The sequence below is a fragment of the Zonotrichia albicollis genome, chromosome 4 (genome assembly GCF_047830755.1).
Source record: "Zonotrichia albicollis isolate bZonAlb1 chromosome 4, bZonAlb1.hap1, whole genome shotgun sequence".
NCBI classification, from domain to species: domain Eukaryota; kingdom Metazoa; phylum Chordata; class Aves; order Passeriformes; family Passerellidae; genus Zonotrichia; species Zonotrichia albicollis.
In genome coordinates this window covers 7,510,128-7,533,128 of record NC_133822.1, presented here as the reverse complement: position 1 = coordinate 7,533,128, position 23,001 = coordinate 7,510,128, and the positions used below count along the sequence as shown (strand labels likewise).

Genomic DNA, 23,001 nt, shown 5'->3' with positions numbered 1-23,001 from the left:
CTGATAAATATCTCTTCACAACAGTCAGCTCTTGTGTTACCTGAAATTATGGATGAAGTTATAGATGAGCTATAACAGAAAAAAAGAATCCAGAGTCTAAAAGTGATAATTAAAACAACAGTGACAACAAGCAAAGTAAAAAACTTATTCAAATTACAAAGACAAAAAAGGGATTTTCTCCTTTTTGTTGAGATAAAAACACCTGGGAGGACAAGAATAGAACTAATCCACTACAGTTGTTTCTACACAAGCTTTTCAGACATAGGAATTTGAAATCCTGTTCCAGTCTCCCATGTACATACAGGCACAGATAAATTCATAATTGTAGTAGATTTATTTTGATATGTGAAAATCCACTACACTCTTTTTAAATTAGGTTACATCCATCTCAGTGCTTTCCACCACAATACTGTACAAGTTCAAATGCTTGTATTATAATAAAGAAAAATTAAGACAACATCATAAAAATGAACAGTTCTATAAAACCAAGTGACTTGAGTACAGCAGGAGCTACATGTATCAGACCTAGCTGATCCGTTTTAAACCTTACCCACATCTGGCTAAAGCAAGGAGTTACATAAGCCATCAAAAATGTAACATCAGATTAGTATGGTCACAAGGGCAGCAATGAAATGGCCATCTGGAGAAAGATCAGGGTTCACTTCACATTCTCGATGAATACAGCACTATTCCATTTTGCTGAAAGCTCCTCAAACAGCTTTTTTTGTGTATTACTTTCCTGGTATATAGTATGTAAGAGATGAAGTATTTACAGGCTCACATTTATTTTATATATATATATATATATATTTGATCAGCAAATATCTCATCTCTCCTCTGACTTCAGTGATTCAGCCCTGTTCTGCAGAGTAGCCATGGAGCAGAGCACTTCAGGGGAATGTTCCTGAAAGGTTTCATAGCAGCAGACACACTGCAAGTTCTGTACCACATCCATGTTGTTAATCTATGAAAACTCCTTCCCTAAAGCAGATTACAAGAAGATTAGTCACTACAGGACATGGGAAGAGTTTTTACCCTTTTCCCATTGAATTAGCAAAGCAAACCCCTGAAAATCTCCTTCATAGGACATAAGAGCTGAGCATTATTTGAGCAAGAAGGAAAAACTCCAAAGTGTTTGGCAGGTAAAATTCCAGAAGACAAAGAACTGGAGGGCATCACTCAATTAATGCAGTCCATAACATGAATCTGCAGTGTGTCCAAATCAGGTAGAATTTCTTCACATTTAGGGCATGCGTAAATAGAAATATTCCGCTGCTCTGGCCAGTCTTGACTATTGGTTCCTGCAAGCAGAGAAGATAAATGATGAACTATTGTATTACCTTATTTTGCTCTCTGCAGAGAGATAACCACAGGGAAGCTGTCTGCAGCCAAGCAGAGCTGCTGTAACCTGCCCCTGCCCCTGAGGGCTGTAGAAGGTGCCTGCAGTACCTCTTTGGACAAGGCGAGGTGAGCGCTCCCCATCCGGCATCCTGGCTCCGTGGCGACTCTGCATCTCTGCCAGAGAGCTTCTGTGGGTAATAAACAGGTCAAGGCTCTGAAAACAGACTCCTGTCAACTGGCCATGCATTTAGTTCATAACTGCTGCTCAGAAACAGGGCCTAGAAATGCCACTGCTTTGTGAGATCACACCAGAGGTCTGCTGAAATCAGGCTCATGCAAGTGACACCAGCAGCAGGATTTGGGCAGCCACACACCTAGGGATCCAGGGCACCCTTCTCTGGAAAACTCCAAGGACTCTCAGCTGTTCAGGGAAAACTGCAAATTTGCTTTAAGTAGAAAAGCAAGTTATACCATAAAAAGGACTCAGTGTGCAGTTAATGTGAAATGGAACTTGATTCAACTACCACAGTACTCAGAACTGTGTACTCACCACTGCCTCCTGGAGAAGCAGCAGATATCCCTGGCACACATGCAGGAAGATTTGCTGCAGAATCACAGCTAAAACTGAGGCCAAAACCCAAAGAAACTCACATGGATCAACTGGGAGCATTTACCAAGCATGCATTATCCGAAACGAAAACTTACTAAGGCACCCATTAAGAACTAACACACTTTACAGAGATTCTACCAGAAAATGGAGAAGTCAGCCAATTCTCATTTTTTCTCCTTTTAGATTCAAATTAAGTAAGAAATGTCTGCAAAGTTATTTGCCTTTCTACTGAGATGCTCACAAAGACAATGTTGGTCAACACCACAACAGAGTAACAGGACAGTGCAAAGGCAGCTCAGCCAAATTCTATTCTCACCGGCCAAGGTCTTCAAAATTTTGTTGCTCTTTTAGTAGGTATGCCAGCTGGACAGCCAACTGCTCCTTCTCCTCATGGATCTTCTCTCTTGCTGCCCTCTCAGCATGGAAATCAGAACAATAAACCTCCATCTGATCAGAGAAATGAAATCAGGCTGAAAATTTGTAACTTTGAACCATATTTGTATATTACATGTCAAAATCACAAATCTGTATCATAATCTGCATCTACTCAAAACACACAGACTGCAAAGCCAAGACCTGCCCTTCTCCCAAGGTGAAGGAAACCAAATGCTTTCTGGACTCTGTAAAAGATACTCTGAGTACCTTACCTGGGACACAGGTATTGCCTCTGCTGTACAGAGGCAGAAAGGAGGCACAGACAAGCAGTGAGGAGGTGACTTGACTGATTACACTGACATATCTGAGGTTCAGATAGCGGAACCAGGCCAAGATGCCAGTTCTGTGCCTTAAATGTGAGGCAAACCCTTTTTACTCACTTAACACATGCTGGTTTGAGTAAAATCATTCCTAAAACATTTGCAGTGATCCTTAAGCCAGTGGTTCTAAACACACATCTACTCCCAGCTTTTGTTTGTTATGCCAGACTCCAGCATACACAGTTCCTCCTAGAGCCCTAGAATACAGTGGGTAAAGGCTCTGCAAGACAAGCCAAGTAAGGGCTGTTATGCTTTCAAGTTGAGAAAACGTATTCAGCATTCCAGAGTGAGCCATTAAATACCTCCTGGTTTCTGAATACTGGGTGGGGAAGGAGCCAGTTTGTGTAAAAGAGCTGATACCTGAGCACGGAGCACAGACATAGTTTCAAGGTCCTCCTCTTGCTTAGCAATTTGCTGCTTCATTTCATCTATCTGGAGCTGCTTTGCAGCAAGGGCTTGTTCTGCCAACTCCACCTTTGCTGTCAGTTGTTCCACCACAGCTTTATCTACTCTGTCCAGCTGCAAAGAAGACTTGTGATTACGACATGAACTCCTTGAAGTGAAAGTTTGCTTCTTACTCCTCCTGTCCTTGGAAAAGGTTCCCATTTTGGTCACCAAAGGAACTTGGACTAAGACAGCAGTGGTGACTGATATTTTACCTTAAAGATTAGTTTTGAGCTTTCAAACTACATTGTATCAAGTTAACAGACACCCCCCTAGTGGACACTGTAAAAGATGTTTTCCCAGTTTCTGAAATTACACAGAACAATGTGGCACTTCCACGGTGCTTCAGTTCCTAACAAGGCCTCACTGTGGCAGGCATTCTATTTAAGAATACAAAAATGTTTAGAGATTTACCTTCCCACATTTTTATAAGTGATGCTGCAAGAACACTGATGTATCTATCACTTCTGTCTGAGGACTCTGTGCTGCACTGCACTGCAGATTAGACCTTACCCAAAAACACCATGGAGGTACTGATGTGTGAATAAAGTTTTCTATAACTGACAGCACAGGATCTGTGTTTATCAGAGCAGTGCTGCTATGTTGCATGTAATTATGCAGAAGGGATGACAGCTGTTTCCTGACCAAATTTGATTTTAAAGATGTTCTCCCATCCCTTCCCCCTCACCCCTAATTAATTATGATTTCTTCTTGTGATGAGTTTACCTCTTTGAGTTTCATTTCATCAATTTTTTTCTTTGCCTCAGTGAGTTCTGGAAGGAGCTTGCTATATGAATCCTGGAGGTTATTGTATCTTGTCCTGTTTATGACAAGAAAAGAGATGAAAATTTCAAACAATTATTTGAAATCTGAATAATGTTAGAACTTAAAAAAAAGCCACTACCAACTCCTTGCAAATCAGCGTGCATTTCTGGTGAGAAAAAGTCATGCCCCATGTCTCAACATCTCCCTTCCTATGAGTTGTGTGCTGCTCTATCCATGGACTGAGTCAAACCAGTGTCCTTACTGATCACTGCATTTCATATGGAAGAATCCATCACTCGGTTTTTTTATATGAAGCTCACAAATTCTGTTCAATGTAACACCCTTCTTAGGAAGACATCCAAGTCTTGATTCAGACTTCAAGTGAAGGAGAATTTATCAGACACAGACTCTGAAGACAATGAGCAGCTTCTGCAGCAGCTGAAGATGTGTCCTTCAGGAAGCTCAGCCTCTCTGACCAGCTTGGACTGACATTTTCATACTCCTTACACGGCCTGCACATGAAAGGGAGCAGGGAGCAAAGCAAACAGCCTCTCTTTACCTCAGCCTGACCACACACTCGACTCTCCTAGTGCAAACACATTGTAGGGATTGCAGACCTCTTCATTAATGTCACTTTCCCAGCACTGTCAGCACCTGACTTGTCCCTGCCCTCCAGGATGTGTCCACATTTACCCCTGCTGGTCAGTGGCACAGCTGTTAGCACTTCTCTGCTTCCTCCACTTCAATGTTATACCCAGCTCCATTCCACCTTGGACTTTATGGTTAAAGGAACATACAAGTCAGAGTTGACAGCTCAAGTATTCCTAAGTGAGGGGTTCAGTAGAGGAAAGAATACAGACTTCTACTTCATAATCTACAAACACCGCATAGTTTCAAAGGGTACAGGACACAAAAGTAGTATTTCAGATTCAATTCTCCTTTGGCTGGGTTCCCTTGGACTTCTCTTCTTCACTGACAATGCCTTCCTGGAATACAAAACCAAGTCATACTCACTTTTCTTCATGTGTCTTGGCTTGTTCCAGCTTGACCTCTGCCTGCATGCTCTCCACCTGAAGTTCCAGCTTCTTGATGGTGTAAATCAGCTGCTGCTTCTCCTCCAATTCTGATGCAGCAGCCAAGCTTTTTCTTTCCAGTACCTGGCACCTGACAGAAAAGAAAAAAAGGTTGATATCTTCTCTCACCCTCTTCTGATGGATTTTTCCCAAGAGGCATATAGCAAAAAGAGTATTTGTTCACTTTAAAGGCTTATTTTGATGAAAAACAGGGAAAGACAAAAACCAGTCTATACACAACCATCAGAAAACAAAGCTATAGAAAGCAACATTTATTGTCTTACTATTATGAATCTCAAAGAACTGGCATTTGACAGGAAACTAAGCAAAAAAAATTAGGGTCTTGTAACCACTTCTATAACCTACACAATTTTCTTCAAAAGCCCAGACAGCTCATATGAAAAAGTTATAACCAAGTCCCTTGGCTCTATCCTCTAAAGCCAGAATAGGGGTTGATTATGTGAAAGAGAAAACAGAAAAGATTTTTTCTTTACATCATGAAGGGTTACAACCCAAATCTTATAATTCAAGGCACTGAGGTTCTATTTGCAGAACTAGGTTGGCAGCTCAGACTTTCTGACAATTGCTGTATTTCTGCACTCTTTGACAGCACTTCTATGAAACAGTTATTTTAGTTGGTATTTGTAGAGCTGGTGAGTTCCCCAAGATGGGAGTTGTCATACAAGTACTGGGTGTCATGTCAGAACTTTTGCTCTTTAAGCCTTACTTTTCTTGAAGCTTCTTCTGAATCAATTCTGCTTCTTTTAACTTCTCATGGGCTTCCTGAAGCTCTTTAAACAGAGCACAAACTTGCAGATTCAGGGCTTCTACTTCACTGCCAACCTTTTAAAGAAAAAAAAAGAAAGAAAATTACATATGGACATTTCAAGATAGTAAAGTTACAGGCTAAGAAAGGTAAGTAGGAAGTCTCACTCTAGAGAAAACTGCCTAAGTTAGTTTGCACATATACTCAGTAGTAAGCCCTCATCTACAAGGCTTCATAATTATTCCACACTGCACTCCCCCATTGTTCCACTAAAGATTTACATTTTACCACAGAGGCAGGTAACATGAGCTCTGCTGACAGGAGCCTCTGAAGAAACACAACAGTGTACATGGAAACAGCTGCCAGCACAAGGGCTGACCTCAGTGTCCACTTCAATGAGGAGTGTTGGGCCCAGGCTGTAACTCAGGCAAAGTGGAGATAAGAGCACTGGAAAACATTAATTAACCAAGACATCATCTGCTTTCCCTAGGAAGGGCATCTCTTGGCCTGACTGCAGACTGGTCTTGTTTAACCAAGCCTGCCCTAAAATACTTCTGACCTTCAGAAGGGCACAGGTCTCCAGCAGATCCCATAGCATATTTCCAATTCCTATGCAGCACTTCACAAACTCACACCTCACATAAAGCACTCTTGGCTGCCTGTATTGTGCAGTGGCACTGAACCAGCATGGATCTCCAGGGCTAAGGGGCTGCACTCTCACCTCACACAGAAACTTACAGCTGCAGGCACAGAAGCTGAAGCATCTGACTGGAGCTGAATCCCAACCCCAGCACTCTTTCAAATCTTAATTGAGAACATCAGGACTAAGTTTCTGCCTGGAACTGTGTCTCAATCTAAAATAGTTATGCCCTACCACTGTAACCCCACTGAAAACATGAACAAACCTAAAGCAGGTGCCATATGAGCTCCACATTTGAAGTTTGTTTTACAATATGCTGTCACTGGATTCTGATCCAAAAGCTGACTTAGGCAGCAGTGAGGAAATTCACACAGTCTAGATGATTTCTGGAGATAGAAATTATTGTACTTCTCTCTGCTTACTGAGCATGGCCAGGGCAATGTGGTCTAACTGCAGTTATGCCAAGCTTCCTGAATACTTGGCCCCCAGTCCCACCCCTTTGCAGTGGCTGCTGGAATGTGGAACCACCTCTAAGATACATCAAGGTTCACTTCCATTACCTGGGCAGGACAATTGCCCTTTGCTCCCTGAGTGCAAGTGGAAATCTAGACCCTGAGGTTGGTGACCTCAACAAGTCAGCTGTATGTTGTTGCATCTTGACTGAGGACAGGAACTTACAGCTTCTGAACTCTCTTCTTCCTGTTCAGTTTGTGTCCCACTCTCCTGGCAGTTTCTGGTCTCCTTCTCCAGCTTTGACAGTCTGGTAAAAGAAGAGGCCAATAATGATGGATTTGGCTTATGCTTCAGGTGAGATTGTGACTATACAAGGATTTCATGCAAGTGATGACTCTCTTTGTAACATCACAGCCACAGAAAAACCACAAGGCAGAACGGAAAGCACAGACATGCAGGAAGGCCTGCACAATCATGGGGGTTCTTGAAGAACACAAGACACTGTATATTTAATTAAAATGGATGTGTAAGTCTGCAGGTGTGATGAAGGTCATTACACTCAGTCCAAAGGGATCTTTGGTACAGTCCAAAAGTGCCAACTCTTTGGAAATAGATCATTCTGTTCACTGAATCCAGTGATCAATATTGTCTCTGTTTTCCTGTGGTACTTTCAGGGGCTGAGGTTTCTAAGAATTGTTTGGTTATGGCTCATTACCTCTTCTAGGAAGACCACATAGAAGCAATTACTGTGACACCAACCTTTCATAATAGATAATGTCTTACTCTGTTTCTCTGAAGTGGGGATCTTGAACTGCTTGGGGAATTGGCCACTCCTGAACAGTGGTGCTGATTTACACCCACAGAACTGAGCTGAGACAGACCCTCATACAGGTCTCACTGTGAAAACTCTGGAATTAAACTTATTTTAGACATTTCTAAGGAGCTTTTGCAAGCTTACACACTGCTAAATGTAGCATGGCAGTATCACGAAGAGGACCTGTTTCAGACATAGTGATTTGGTTAAGGCCACACACAGAGATGATTCATCCAAAGCCAAATAACTATGGAGGAGTGAATGGAGAGAAGAGCCTCAACTAGTCATCTTATCTTTCTGAATAACTCAGGGATAGTTCAATCCCAAGAGGAAATTGGTCGTTTGCCTTGATCTGTGGCACTTCAGGAAATGAAAATAAAATCCCTTGGAAGAAAACTGTGGTTTATCCCTATACAGAAAACCACAAAATATTATTACAACTGAGTGCTCAGGAAATTCCCCAAATCACACTGATATTTCAGCTTGTTGCTGATCATTTAGAGACCTGGTAACTGCAGCAGCCCTGAAAGAAAACAGCTCCAAATGTTACAGTGCACCTACTTCATACCTCTCTCTGTGATCCTGCAGCTCCTCCTCAAGTTTTTCCCTCTTCTGAGTTTCATTTCTAAGGCTGCAGAGCAGCTGGCTCACAGTTAGCTCCTCAGACTCCAAATTCTTCGATTCATCTGCAGATTTGCTCCTGCTTCAAACCAAACCAGACCAGATGTAAATAACAACAGCAACCCCTTTAGCAGCACACTCCCTTAACCCTAATGATGGAATCCAGTCTGAGAGGCCACCAATTCACACAGTGCTGGAAACAGTGCTCTGAGCAAAGGGCTCATTCCCAATTGCCAAGAGCAGCAGCCACAGCCCCTGTGTGTGCAAATGCAGGGCACAGGCAGTCCCCTTCCAGCTGAGGGAACAATTCAGCACTTAAGCAAGGGAAGTCATGACAATACAAAACCCAGTGCACTTATTCTGACCTATTTTGCAGCCCTTTCTGCAAAGTGCTGCTGTCCATTCCCACAAACAACTTTTTCTCACAATAAAGCACAGAACATTTCTACCTCTGCCTTGCTCCTTTATGGAAAAGAAAGCATATCCCACTAAAAATGGTCATCAGAAATCACTTTCTTGTTCAGAAAAAATCTCTTTAACTCTTTACCCTCCTCACATTCTATAGCTCTTTTCAAAATCGTATTTTGCTACTGTAAATTGAACCAGAACAAATACAAAGCTCCAAAAAATAGGATAAGTGATAAAATACTGTGTTCCATTATATCCATTTTTATGGCCATCTAGACATAAAGTCAAAATCCCCAAACTGCATGGATGACAGGCAAGTTACACTGTATATTTCAGAGTCTCAGCTGTAAAACAACATGTGTTAAAAGTTCTGCTTTTGTAGATCAGAAAAGAAAGCAAAGCAGTCTTCTGTGTGCTTCTGAGAGCTAGAAACCTCTGGTGAGCAAAATTCAATACCCAAAAGACAGTGCTCAGCCAGGATATTTTAAGTAAATAACTTTTATCAGGGGATTTTTAGTGCAGTTCTACCCTTACAGAAATAAATCCATCCTGAGTGGATCACATTTCATTGAACCTGTTAACAGCACCCGTCTAAAGTTTCAGCACTGGACAAAGGCACGTGGTGACACTGGAAATATTTTCAGAGCTACGTATGCCCCCTGTTCTTGTAGATATGGCCCAGATTCTCCTCCAAAGGTAAGCAAGTTCCACAGGGAATGTCTTATAATCAGTGTTCTCACAAGCCACAACTAACAACAAGCTTAATACTTGCAGCTTGGTCTGTGCTCAGCAACTCTTTCAGTTTTGTCCACAACAGTAACACCCTTTTTTTTTCCCTCCTCCAACTTCTTATCTGCATGCTGAGGGACAAGTTTCTCTGATATTACACTGCAGCACTGTTCTCCCTTGCAGTGACATAGGAGTGACAACATGGAGCACAGTTTTCTGGCCTGCTACATCCTTAGCATTTTCTGTATTTTTCCCTTTCAAAAGCAAAGGCACAAAGTAAATAAGAGTTCAGCCAAAACCATCTAGCTGCTAAACTGGGCAGTATCCAAAGTAGAAAGCTGAACAGTATCAGATGTCTATGTCCACGAGGAGTAAAGGTTCAGCCAGGGGCAAGAAAGTCCCTTGTGTCCTGGTGCTGATGTAAAGATTGAATTTTGAGAAGTAACCTGAACAGAATGCTGCTACCTTAAACCTAATAACCTGAAAAGCAAGGACTGTGCTGCACTGTGTGTCTACCCCATCATGGAAACACTTCATACCAAGCACACTCCAACAGGGTCAGATCTGAAAGACTGTAAGACCTCTGACTCTTACCAACACCAGTACAATTGGGTAGAGGACAGATATTCTACTGGATGGTCTCCAATGATTAGGAGGGAACAAGTCCCTGCAGCCTCTTTGTCTTTTCTGTTTGGCCTTCCTTAAAAGCCTGAAGAGCTGGCAAGTTAGAATGTCCACAAATGCCTGGCCAACTTGCCAGAATATGCACTCCCTCTTGTCAGCTAGTAAAAATTGGAAGGAAAAATGTCAGAGAGCTGAGGGTCTTGCTGTGTGCTATGAGGTAGAGCTACTGCAATGGAGGGATGCAAAGCCAAAGAAAAAGAGGATTTTCTAGTGCATTCCTCTTAGAAAGAAATTCCCTTACATTGAAAACAAAACTCAAGGCAGAAGTCTGAATCACACATATCACACAAGAACCTACATACATGTAGACAGCAACATCACTGGGCATTTCACCACTATTCTCTTGATGTTCCTTTGCAGTTCTATTTATTTCCCCTTCCTAGGAGAGAAAAAAACCACTATTAGCTCAGTATTTTATCTATGCAGAACAGCAGGACTTTATTTATTTAAGGAATGAAGAAAAACAGGGAGAATTGCTATCATGGCAATACAGATAAATTAAAAAACTCCCACAGATAATCTTCATGTTTGGAAATTCTTAATTTAAATACTTCACATGCCTTTCCCTGTATCTCTTCCAGCTTGATTAGAGAATAGGAACAACAATGAGACTTGCCCTTCTCCATTCATCAGCAACTTCCACAGCCACTCTCCCCAGTGAAGATGACTGGGCACAGAGCAAGCCAGCAGCACTGCAGGTGACTTTCAATACAAGCCTAGAGATCACTCTCCAGCCTCCTAAAAGAACAACTCTTCTTTCCCTCTAAAAACCCCATTCCTTGACAAACTCCCCACTCCTACAAACGCACTTTGTAGCCCAAAGGAGAATCCTTCTAGCAAATAAAAAGGAGAATGCACCCCTACGTTTTCTCTGACAACTCCAAACAAATTTTAATTACATTTTTAAAATTTCTTGTTGCACATCTACTTTCCAGAGGGATGATATGGGGAATAGAGGGGTAGCAGAGGCTACACTTTCACATTTCAGTTTGTGAAGAGATTCCAGATACAAGAACAGTAAAAAAAGTACATTTTTTTGCCTCTAGGGAATACTCTCTAGAGTTTTGCACTTAAGCTTTGTTTGCCTGCATCTCTATTTATCTGTCAGTAGGAAGTAAGCCCCATTTTCAAAAGAAAATAGCCCATTTATGCACAGGTGTTGCCTTTTAACAAACGATAGTTGAAATTTCTGGGAACATCAGTACTAAGACAAGACTTAACATTTTTAATTAGTGCAATAGAGGCTATCCATGAAATTAATTTGCTTAGAGCTTTAGAGTGGAAGGATATACAATAATTCCAAGTCCTTTAAGGCACAAGTGCTCTATGGCAGGTAATCTAGGAATGACAGAAAGAATCAAAGAATGACAGAATTTTTTAGCCTGGCACCTGGCTGCAGGTTACTGTGCTCCTGTTGCTCCCTTTACTTACATTCATCCCAATCTCCACAAAGGAATCCTCTGCTGAGATGTTCAGCTTGAGCTGCAGCTCTGAAATGATGGCGAGCAGATCTGCCTTCTCAGCCTGGAGCCGCTGCACCTGGGCCTTCAGCTGCCTCACCTCCTTCTCGGGAGCCTCCTGGGACAGACACACCCTGTGTGAGCCAACAGCAGGGAACAGCAGCCCAGGAGGAGCACACAGCCTGAACACAACAGTGCCCTGCATCCCTTCTCTTCCCTTCTCTGAAAACCCCACAGGCAGATCCATAAAGTATGTTCTGGTTCACTCAACAGAAGAAGTCTAAACTGTGAAACCAAGTAATCAAACACTGGGCATCCCATTGCTGGAAAATATGGGACTGGTTCTCTGAATGCACACATAATTAGGATGTAATTTTTTGCCTGAATTGATGCCTTTTGCTACCATACAAGGTATCAACCAACCTCCAAAATTATTGCATATTTTCACACATATCCCTATTCCTCTTCTCCCAAATCTAACCAAGATCCAAAGAAGAAAATACCAGTGGGCAGAGAGCTTTCCCACACAGCCCATTCTTAGCTTTTCCCCACCTTCTAGCTTCTTTGTAGCCCATTTCCATGTATAAATCCTCCCAATTCCTTGACCTTCATACAAAGTCTTAGATCCCTTCCACAAAGTCTCTGCTCCTCAGAGATTCTCCCCAAACTTCCCTCTTTCCAATTACAATCATCTCCTTTGCCTTTTCCCTTTCTCTAGGTAACTCAAAACCCTCTCTTAAAGCCTCTGCATAACCAGCACGATTCATTATTTCCTCTCCTTTAAATGCTGCTCCCCATTATGAAACATTTCCCTGTGAGTTTGTTTCTTCCTCACTTTGTAATCTGAGCTTCCACCTCCTGATAATGCCTTTATAACAGCACATACCATCAATTCAAATTCTGAACAATTTCTGAAGTCTGAATTATATTCTGAGATATGAGTATGCCAAATCTCCACATTATCTGTGCTGACAGTGTCTCTCATCCCACAATACCACTCTGACCCTCTGCTGCCTCTGATTTTGTGCTTATACTGTAAGAGGATGCATTTAGAATCAGTTCCAGGGAATAAGAGAGATTTTAGATTTCTCAAGCAGGCTGGAAAACTCTGGCAACAGCATCCTTCAGGCATTCAAAGTACAAGAAGCTCTACAACAGACAGAAAGATTATAAATCCTCTGGCTCCCCTTAAAAATATTCCAGAGTTATGAAATTCTGAACAATTTATGAAATCCTGAATTTTCCTGACAATCCTGAAACAAGTTTTCATTCTGTAAAGACTGTGTAAATAATACTTACACAATCACACTATTTAAACATGACTTTCTCCCCCCTTGCATCTTCTGACCTATTGGCCAATTTTGATTTCCATGCTGAAACATTTCTTACAGAGCTCCATCAAACAGTCAGGAGGAAGGGAGAGTCTACTAGTGACTCTGTTGAGAAAAAGGTTAATACACTCATTTCTCATCAGACAATAGAGAATCCACGTGGGTCTTGGAGGTACCAGACACCAGAATGCATCAGTTTGGCTCTGCATGAACTTCTTAATTAACTTTTCACATGACCATTTGGGACACAAAGCAGGTTTTGTTTTGATCAGCTTTGCCCACAGATGCCTTCAGTAGCACCTGCAAAATGTTGCCTGGCTACTGTGCAACCACCTGCAGCATTAGAAATGATGTGTAACAGAGCCAAAGGCAGGACACAGAAAGCTCAGTCACACTCAAACAGAGCAGCAGAAGCACAGATCTAATGTGACCTCAGCAAAAGAGCTTTCAGAAAAGAAGGCTGATACAATAAAAATAGATGGCACTTTTTTTTTTTTTTTTTTTTGCTTGTTTACATGTCAACTTCTCCCTGGAAACATGCTCCTGGAAACACAATAAAAAAAGCAATTAAATGATCATGAGGGACAGATAATCTAACAAGGGAAGGATAAAGCAAAGAGATATCCAAGAACAAATGAAAAATTAGCAAGAAATGCCACTTATTTATTATGTAAGAAAGTTTAATTATTATTGTTTACTAAATGCTAGCAAAAAAAGGAAATTATCTCAGGTGTGCCATAATTTTCTGTTACTAACTCTGAAAGGCCTCACTTTATAAACTAAGTCAGGTGAAGACTATTTCTAAGAGCTAAGGATAAAAATGGAGATATTAACAAATCTCCAAACCATCCCAGTGTGATGAATCATAGAAGGGACTGAATGCTCCAGAGTTTCAATTCAAAAGCATGTCAATCTAACCAATTCCTTATTTACCATTTCAGCTCCTTCTTCTCTTTCCTTTAGGCTCTGAAGTTGCTGCTGTAGCTGCTCATTTTCAATGCACTTGGCCTGCAAGCACTGCTTTGCCTCCTTAAACTTTAACTCATAAAATTCTCGCTCTTCTTTCTGCTTCTCTCTCCAGGTGGAAAGTTCCTCATATCGGTCCTTCATAGCTTGGTTGTGCAACTTCATGGCTTCTAAATGGCAGCCAGAGAGAAGACATTGAATCACATCAACACTCTGTCCATGAAACAGCAGATTTCCACTACACTGAGCTCAGCATTCTTCAGCATCAAATGGGTTGGCAATAATTGGGTGTGAAATGTGAGCCTCTGTCTGGCGTACCTTAAATACCAAAACTAAACTTATCATAGTCCATTAGCACCATAATAAACAGCTTTAAATCCACTGCTGAGATCACATGCCCACACTCACTGACTTCTTGACTTTTTCCTAAACCAAGAAGCCAGAAGGATTGTTCTCAAGAGATACTTGGTATCTTGCTGTGTGTGGTACTCACATGATCAGCCCAAAACTGCTGAACTGAGCTTCTGAAACTACCGAGACTTGGCAGGGAAAACATCCTAGACTGGTGAACTGCTGCATGCAAACAGATGCTATCAAATCAAATGTCTCAAATATCCCCAGCAATGCTCTCCCTCAATGTGCTGTTACATTTTAGTTAAATGGTATGCTCTCTCTCACCCCTCCAAATGTATATGTTTATTTGGTTAAGATTCGATTGCAAGCATTGAAATATACCAAACAACTTACAGCCAAGTCAGTTCCCTGTAAGTAACAAAGCCAGTACATAACAGTGTCAGTCTTGCAAAATGCTCAAAAGATTTTTAGGCAGAGTCAGTGAAATTATTTTAGACATGCTTTTTTTTTAAGCAAGTAACTCAAAGCTGGTTACTTAAAAATCCTTTATACTTGTACTTTCCAGTAACCTCCATTACATCCTGATGTCATATGATAAACTGCCCATGAATCCTTCAGGTTATGGAAAAAAAATATAGTCAGGAGAATGATTCTGCAAGTTATGGGTTACAGCAGCTGTAAACGTTATCTTATATAAGACCTTTTAGCAAAATACCAGATGTACTTCTACAAACAACTTTCCTGCTCGATTCCCGTGAGACAGAAAAGTTGGACCACGTCCAAAAATGATTCAGGAAGAATTTAAACACCAGTGTAAAATCACAATACAGGAGATATGTGACTCCATGCTCTGCTGTCAAATAAACAGTGAGATATTTCCATCTTTTACACAGAAAATTTTCAGATCCCCCAGGTTTTGCTCTAACCATTTAAAGGAAGAAATAACTGACACCTAAATTCCAGATCCAGAAGTAAATGTATCTCAAATCATTAGGAATTTTGAGGGAAGGCTACTGGCTTCTCACAGATGTACCCTGCCATAGCCACCATTCCTTTTTGAAGTATGGAAGGTACAGTACCCATCCCTCCTAATGCAGCTTTGGCAAAATGTTTGTAATGGATCAAACAGTTCTACAATACAAACCAAAATAGTCCTTTAGAGGTTGGTGAACAAATAGCACATCATAGGAAGAGGTTTTTCATGTCACCCTCTAAAATACACAATGCTTACATATAAAACTCAAGAGCAAGTAAGCCACCCTTACATTGGGCTGTTCTCCCCCTAATGTACCACACCAATTCAATTTGATGTGTGCTATCAAATATCCCGTTGATGTGTTATTATCAAACTGGCATTGTCACTTGCAGAGTGGTTCATACAGCAGATGCTACCCAGCAAGGGCAGACAAGCACAGAATTCATACTCATAGCACAAAACAAACCCTTCAAAAGAGACTCAGGGCACTTGCATTTCAAGACCAGCTCACGTGTGCATTCACCTTTTAACTCATTGTTCTCAGTGATTAGTTCTTTCATCTGTTGCACCATCTCTTCCGGGGTGTAGGTGTTAAGGGCTGGGGCTGCCATGCTGTCCATTCCATTTTCCATTTTACTCTTGGAATGCTCTCCATTTTCAGCAGGACGGCCCTTCGACTTGCTGGACATCTCTGAAGCAGCTGTTACAAGGTTTGCCAAGAGCAAATTTTCAATTTCTTGCCCAATTATAAAGAAAGCATTACCACACACGCATTTTATTAACACATACAAGCCACATCCCTTGACACAGCACACAGGCACCTTCAATCCCTCTATCCCCTCTACACCAGAGTATCTGTGAGTCTACATTAATCCCCCATGGGCCTAAAACACATGATCCTAAAGACGTCTTTCGGCTAACCAACCCTTCCTCAGGAGCGCATTTCTCTGGGAATGAAACGAGAATCCCGCGTCTCCCACTCCCTTCCCATCCCTGACAGCACCCGGGCCCCGCCGCCCGGCCCTGTCGGCGCCCGGCCGAGAGCCCGTTTCCGCTGATTTTTAACTTTCATTTTCGCTTTCTTGTCCCCTCTTTCTGTTCTTTTGCAAACCCCACCGCGGTGCTGCGGAGGCTGCGGTGCCTCCACCCGCCTCTGCCCAGGCACGGCCGCTCCGTCCCTGGGCCAGAGCGGCCCCCGGGAGCCGCGGAACGGCGCTTCCCCGCCTTGCCCTTCCTTCCCGCAGGCCCACCCCGGATCCGCCGAGTCACCGGCCGAGCCCGGCCATGGCGACCGCCACCCCCCCACTCTGGGCTGGCCTCAGGGACCTCGTCCCCACTCACCCCTCACGGCGCGCCCATGGCCGCTCAGCTGACGGACGGACTGCCCGCCCTCCCCCGCCGTCCCCGCCTCCGCCTCCGCGGGGACTTCCCAGCCCCGCTCCTCCCGCCGCCTCCCGGGCACGCCGCGTTCGCTTCCTTCTCGCTTTCCCGGCTGCTGCCCTGAGGGCCGCCGGCCTGGCGGGGCGGGAACCAAGTCCCCCATGGAGCTGCAAGGGGGCGTGGGGAGCACTGCCCATGAAGGGGAAAAATCCTGCGGGTCCATGAGGTTGGAAAAGACCTGTGAGATCTTCGAGTCCAGTTTATGACTGAGCACCGCCTTGGTGCTGACTGCCACTTCCAGACTTTCCGAGAGAGTCACCCCACCACCTCTCTGGACAGCCCGTTTCAATGTCGAATCACTCTTTATGTAAAGAAATTCCTTCCATGTCCAGCCTAAACTTTCCCTGGAACAGCTTGAGGCCACGTCCTCTCATCCTGTCGCTGATTTCCTGGCGGCAGGGCCCAACATCCCCCCCGGGTACAGCCCCAGGTCAGGGATTTGTAGAGAGCGATAAGGTCACCCGTGAACTTCCTTTTCTCCAGGACAAACAAACCCAGCTCCCTCAGCTGCTCCTCACAGGACTCATGCTCCAAACACTTCCCTAGCTCCACTGCCCTTCCCTGAACCCCCTCCAGCACCTCAGGCTCCCTGCTGAACAGAGGGACCCAGAACCGAGCACAACACTCAGGTGTGGCCTCAGCCCTGCCCAGTACGAGGGGCAGCAATGGCTTCTCCTGGCGTGAGGCAAAAGACAGGATCGAGAGGGGAGTGTGAGGTGAACAAAAGGGAGCGTTATAGCACAGGACATTTTAGTGATTTTTGCCACAGGATCAAATCAATTAGGAAAGGTTTTGCCATGCTGTGGGGATACAATCCATTAATGGCTGTCAAAGGATGTGGTTGGAAGCCTTTAAATGGGAGATTCCTGGGATGGGGTTAGCTGGGGCCATTCACCCTGCACAGCCCCAGTGCTCTGGGACTGTGCTTAGCAGGATGTGGGGCTGGGAGCTCCTCAATTTCCAGTTGGAAAGTAACAAAGCCAACCAGGACATTTTGATTCCTTCATTTACAATGTGAAAAATTGGAGCCGTTGGAGCTAAAATGTCAGTTTCCAATGTGGAAAACACCAGTCTTTCATTAAATAACCCCATGGCTCGAAAATAAGCTCTTTTGATTTGAAAATGCTGCTTTGCCATGTCCTTTGCCTGTTGTCTAATAAAATCATGCCTTTCCACAGACTGGTTCCCCAGCTGCCCTCCAAGTGCCACAGCCAGGGATTTCCCAGGATGAAGGAGAGAAGCAATGAGCCCATTGGATGTTTGAATGGTGGACACTGGCAGGAAGGAGTCCTTTTACAGGTTCAGCATTTAAACAGGGTGCAGCTTACAAACCTGCCAAGAAATAAAGCCAGCAAACATTTGGGACCACCTACATGGTGCAAAGAACAGGTCTGATAGCAGATTTATGCATGCTGAGTCCCTAATCCGTGTACTTTTTGCTTACACTGCTAATGAACAGAATCTGTCTCCTTGATGGTAGAGTGAGATCTTCTCTGTGGGAGGGAATATGATTTTGGAATTGCTGTCATCTCCCATCACTGCATCTGTGGCTGGATGTTAGACAGGAGTGTATGGGAGTTAGAGGGGCAATAAGTAAACCTTCTGAAAGACTGAGGAACAGAATTACTAGCAGCTCATCATGAGTTTTTATTTGAGCTCTAAGCTAAGTTCTTGCAGACAGCAAGACCTTACTGCATGTGCAGCAAAGAAAATTGAGTTTTACTTGTCAGAGGAGTTTAAATAAACATTAGCTATTTTTTTTTTCATTCCTGATAGCTACTTGTTCCCTCAGTAATCCCAGGTCTGGGATTTAATTCAGAAATTTAATTCAAAATTAATCCAGAATTAATTTTTGTGAGCAGATATTATTTAAGCCACAAATACAGAAGTTTTGGGGGAGCAGTTTATCTTTTCAGTGTGTGCTTCACTGCAAGTAAGATTTATGTATCTCACAATGCTTTGAAGAGATCCAAATGCAAGAATTGTCCTTGCTTGCAGTTCTAAAATGGAGGTGGGTTGCCTGGAAGCAGAAGTCATATATCTGATTCTAATTGCAATGAAACAGTTTGTTTTTTTAAAGCCAAAGAAAAATTAGAGTCCTTGTAGATACAGAAAGGAGATAAATAACCAAAGAGGCTTTGGGAAAAATAAAAAATATGAGACAATTTATTTACATGAAAGAAAAAAATGGCTTCTGTCTAAGGAAGATTAAAGTGTTTGCACACAAGTCTTGTTGCACATCAGCCTGGTGGGAATACAAGGGATAAAGCAATTGTTTGGGCCCACCTATTTTATTCAGATATTTTTTCACCACAGTTTCTCATGTGATTAATCCTTTTGACAATTCTGCAGGTTACAGGTGACACACAGAAATGAAACGTGTGGGCTCTGTGTAGGAAGGAGATCTGTTCTGGCTCTCCTGGTGAGTGGGCTGAACTGCTGGGCTGAGTTAGGAGTAGCCCATCTCTCTATGCCATACAGCACAGATAATTAGTATTTGGAGGTAAGAGGTATGAAAGTGTCCAGCTTTCCCACACCATGACCACTCCATCACATTTGTTTGCAAACAAAGACATTGGTCAGCTCTGGGTCTGAGGGCTCAGATGCAGTCAAGTTACTTAAGACATTTCCTTGTGGCATCTGAGCCATGGAAACAGTCTTTGTGTGCACCCTGACTCCTAGCAAATGTGGGAAAATTCAGTGTAGCTTAGTCTGAAATGATGAAGAATTGTGCTGAATTATCACATCAGTCTGGGCTAACACCTTAGGTGTTGTTTTTGCAGTTATCTGGGAGCTGAGTCCTGAGAATCAGCCAAGGCTTGAACTTTGGAAAGCTTTGGTACAACGAGCACCTCTCTATGAATATCTCTATATATATACACACTCAGAGCTTACAATTTATCCATCTCTCTGTCTGTTGTGGCTTATGTGGAGCTCACGTGCCTCTGAATCTCTTCTGCTGGCTTTTCTCTTTCTGTCTTTCAAATCTCAGCATTGCCTTCTTGACTGTTGCTGCAGTAGCTGCTGGAAACTCCCGATTTTGGCCAGGATCCCATGGATAATGTACAGACATAACCCAAAGACTGACTTTTCTCTCAGGACACAAGGAATAGGCCCTATCCTGTCTGGATCATGTCCTCTGAGCAGCTCAGGTGCCTAAAGAGGCTTTGTTTAATCTGCCACAGATCTATCTGCATGCCTGTGGAAGAACTACTAACCTTGATTAATACCTGGGCCTCTTGCCAGCATAAATGCTGGAGTGCTTGCTGTGACTTCAGATTTGCTGATTAAGCTTAATTTCCAGCTGACAGGTAATTTGAAAACACCATCAAGATATGTTCTTTGCAGGCTTTGAGCGGATTAAGTGGGGGAGAGGGGTTGTTATAAAGCACATCCAACTCTTGCAGTCAGCAGTACTCTGTGATGAATGTCACCATAACCTAGAGAGAAGATTATGAAGATGAAATGCACTCATTTCTTCCAACAATTAAGTGCTACCATGGCCTGGAGAGGGCTCACAGCCAGCTGGTAAAATTTACATTAAACAGAGTTAGGCCTTAGATTATCATCTACAGTAAAACAGCTACAAAGAGCATCAAAATCAGATATATGACCTGAATGTGTGTCTGCCACTGACAGATAGTAGGACAGGTTAAATCTGGGATCATCATGGATTTTTGATTATCAGTCCAGCATTAAACCTACTGCTATTGATACTGTTCTTACCTTCCAAAGGAGAATCATCAAAAAGGAAGTTCAGGAAGCCAAAAGATGACAGAAATGAAGTAGTAGGAAAAAAATGACCCAAGGTCCTGTTTTCAATCTAATAACCCTGCTGTGGGCAGGATATGTGAAACAAAGTGCCAAAGAATGTGTCTAACTAACTGCTTTTGGCCCATTGTGAGTTCAGTGCAGTGTGTTGTGTACCTCTTTCCCTCCCACATATAGCCAAATGTATAATTTCTTTTACAACTGCAGTTATGTAACACTCCTGTGCAATGATACAGGAGAGTAAAGATGCTCTAGGATAATTTTTGGATGATCTAATACAGAGACTGCTGGAATGTAGGGAAATTGTGATGTCACAGTTTTATTTTTCAGATTTTTCCTTCCTCTAGTGAGTTGCAGTTTGATTGTGCCAAGTTGCTGGAATTCCTCACCAGCAGCTCTGATTTCTTTCTTGAAACCAACTCATTCTGTCACCAGTCAAAAATATTATCTGTTGGTTTTTTTCCTAATAAATTTAGTGATTTGAGTCAAACTAGCAAAATTATCCCACTTATGGACAGTCTAGCATGAGCAGCAGAAATGAAAAGCGTTCTACACTATTTCCTCCAGGTACCCAGCCCTGCCTTAGGAGCTCTGATGACAAAGTAATTTTCTGCCTGTCAGTAAGCTGCTTTAGAATTTTTGCAGAGGAGAAGAGCAAAATGTTAACCACAGGTCTGATGGTTTTGTGATTGGCTTTGTGATTTTGTGTCTGTCATTGCAGAGGAGATGAACTGGCTCCTGGCTGTGGAATAACTTGTTCAGGTCCTTGTTCAGGCTGTCTTCCCTTTCCTGACTGCTCAGCAGATACTGGTGTCAACTCAGGATGCAGTACATTTCACTCAGCAGCTGTCATGCCAAAAATAAGATGGATAAATGTGCAGAAAATCTAAAAACCAAACTGACCACCATCTTTGCTTTCTCCTTCCAATAGATGGCAGCAATTCTCTTTCCGTATCGTCATCGGTTGAACAGGTCAGGAGCTCCAGAATACCAGAAGAATTAAAAAATACAGGCATCTTTGCCCTTTTCTTTTGCTCTTTCTGAGTGTGAAATTTGCACCAAGAAGGCAGCAGAGTGAGAAAATGTCTGAAGCCCTTGGAATGTGGCACTGCTGCCAAGTACATTCGTGCCAGGAAAACACAGGCAGGTCAACCAGCAAACGTGACCCAGGGCTCAGACATGGGGGAGGGAGGTTTTCTTTTGCCTAAGAATGATCAAAAGTAAAAGTGGGACTATTTTAGGGTTTAATTGAGAAGGAATTGGAGATCCATGGAAGAAGGGAATGGAACATGAGGATTCCAGGTCAGATGGAGAAGTCTCAGACAGCCAAGGAGCAATGTCAGTGCACCTTGTGGAGGAAGAATCACACACAGTGGACTGTTCCCTTGGAAGAAGTAACGTCTTAATTTTCTATATAAATCTTCAAGAGGAAATGAAACAAGAATGGAGCTGAGGAAGGCTCTCTTCAGAAGGTTCTGTGGCAAAAATCTCTGGCAGATAAGACTGTTTTCTGTATCCTGAAATGCACCTGTGTTCCTCATTAGAAGAGAACAGCTCCATACCACCAGATGGGCCATGGGGAGGGATGAGCCAGGTTCCCATCACACATTATGACATAAAGAAAGCATTGCTTCCTGGCTGCAAAGAGATGGTCAAAATAAAAATATTTAGATTTAGCATTATTTTAAATGTAAAAACTTTATATTATTTAGAAAAGCATAACTCAACTATAGCCTGGAGGCAAATGAGTTCTTAATGAATTTTACCATTTAAATACTTTTAAAAATATCTTTCTAATGTTTTCAGTCATACATGCCCCTTATTTTCTTTTTACCTCAAATGTCTTGCTAGGATGTTTGGTTGAAGAGCTCTTTGACTCCACAAGCTGCTTTCCTGCTAAATGTGGAAAATGTCACTCTAGTGGGCTGTGTAATTGCACTCCTCACTATTTCTCTTTTTACACAATCTGGAGGAGGGACATAGTGCTACCCCAGTGAACTGAGTTGCACTGGAATTTTTGATGGGATGTAGAAGAGGAAAATTCCAGAACATTATGGAGTCTGTTACAGTACAGAAATTCCCAATAAGACACTCCAGATCACACTCCTGATAGGAGCTAACTGTTTGGTTTTTTTCTAGAGCATCTTGTGGGTCTACAAGCCATAAACCCTGAGCAGACATGGAACCATGTCCTCATCTTGCTCTTGAGATACTGTGTTTTCTACTAGGTGGAAATGAAACTTGCAAGAACATCTCATAAATTGCAGTGTTCCCCTGATCATTTAAGGGATATTCTCATGTTGCAGCCTTTGCTTGTCTCAGTGATGGCAGCAGGAATACCCCAGCATCCCTGGGAAAATAGCTGCTGCAGGGAGCCTTGGAGTGCAGTTTGTAGGGTGTTTAAACCTCTTTGAGACAGCACTGCCAGTGAAGGAATTGCAGGTGCACACATACAACCAGATCAGAGTGAACCAGGCCAGAGGTTTTTCACCTGGATCAGTTTTTACCTAAAGCAGTTTTGCTTGTGCTGACTCAAAACATGCTCACACAGTTTTGGTATAAGGCTGGGGAGAAGTAGCCTTTGGACCTGTTGGAACAGG

At 42.8% G+C, this 23,001-nt stretch overlaps 1 protein-coding gene across 5 annotated transcripts; it reads right to left on the bottom strand.

Annotated features, from left to right (window-relative positions):
• Window positions 1-315: 315 nt before the first annotated feature.
• OPTN (optineurin) lies at window positions 316-16,687 on the bottom strand. 5 transcript variants are annotated; one of them, XM_005489273.4, is made up of 14 exons: window positions 16,532-16,687; window positions 15,714-15,890; window positions 13,828-14,030; window positions 11,535-11,681; window positions 10,406-10,482; window positions 8,230-8,364; window positions 7,073-7,154; window positions 5,716-5,831; window positions 4,930-5,079; window positions 3,877-3,970; window positions 3,067-3,225; window positions 2,268-2,398; window positions 1,450-1,529; window positions 316-1,301 (listed from the first exon to the last, which is right to left on the bottom strand). In XM_005489273.4, the coding sequence occupies exons 2-14, from the start codon at window positions 15,877-15,879 to the stop codon at window positions 1,180-1,182; spliced, it is 1,662 nt and encodes a 553-aa protein (XP_005489330.4). In that variant the 5' UTR covers window positions 15,880-15,890; window positions 16,532-16,687; the 3' UTR covers window positions 316-1,179. The 5 variants fall into 5 exon arrangements, with proteins under 5 accessions (XP_005489330.4, XP_026650682.2, XP_026650681.2 ...); XM_026794881.2 differs by having other exon boundaries at window positions 1,450-1,526; XM_026794880.2 differs by having other exon boundaries at window positions 8,230-8,361.
• Between the last annotated feature and the right edge of the window lie 6,314 nt (window positions 16,688-23,001).

Bases quoted from the DNA above. Each gene is read 5' to 3' on its own strand.
- OPTN (XM_005489273.4), bottom strand. From the start codon at position 15,879: ATGTCCAGCAAGTCGAAGGGCCGTCCTGCTGAAAATGGAGAGCATTCC. The intron at 8,365-10,405 runs GTATGTAGGTTC...TTTGGTTTGAAG, and splicing joins AGTGATGTTGCTGTCTACAT to CAGGAGCAAATCTGCAGATG. The intron at 3,226-3,876 runs GTAAACTCATCA...TCTTCTTTGCAG, and splicing joins ATGAAATGAAACTCAAAGAG to CTGGACAGAGTAGATAAAGC.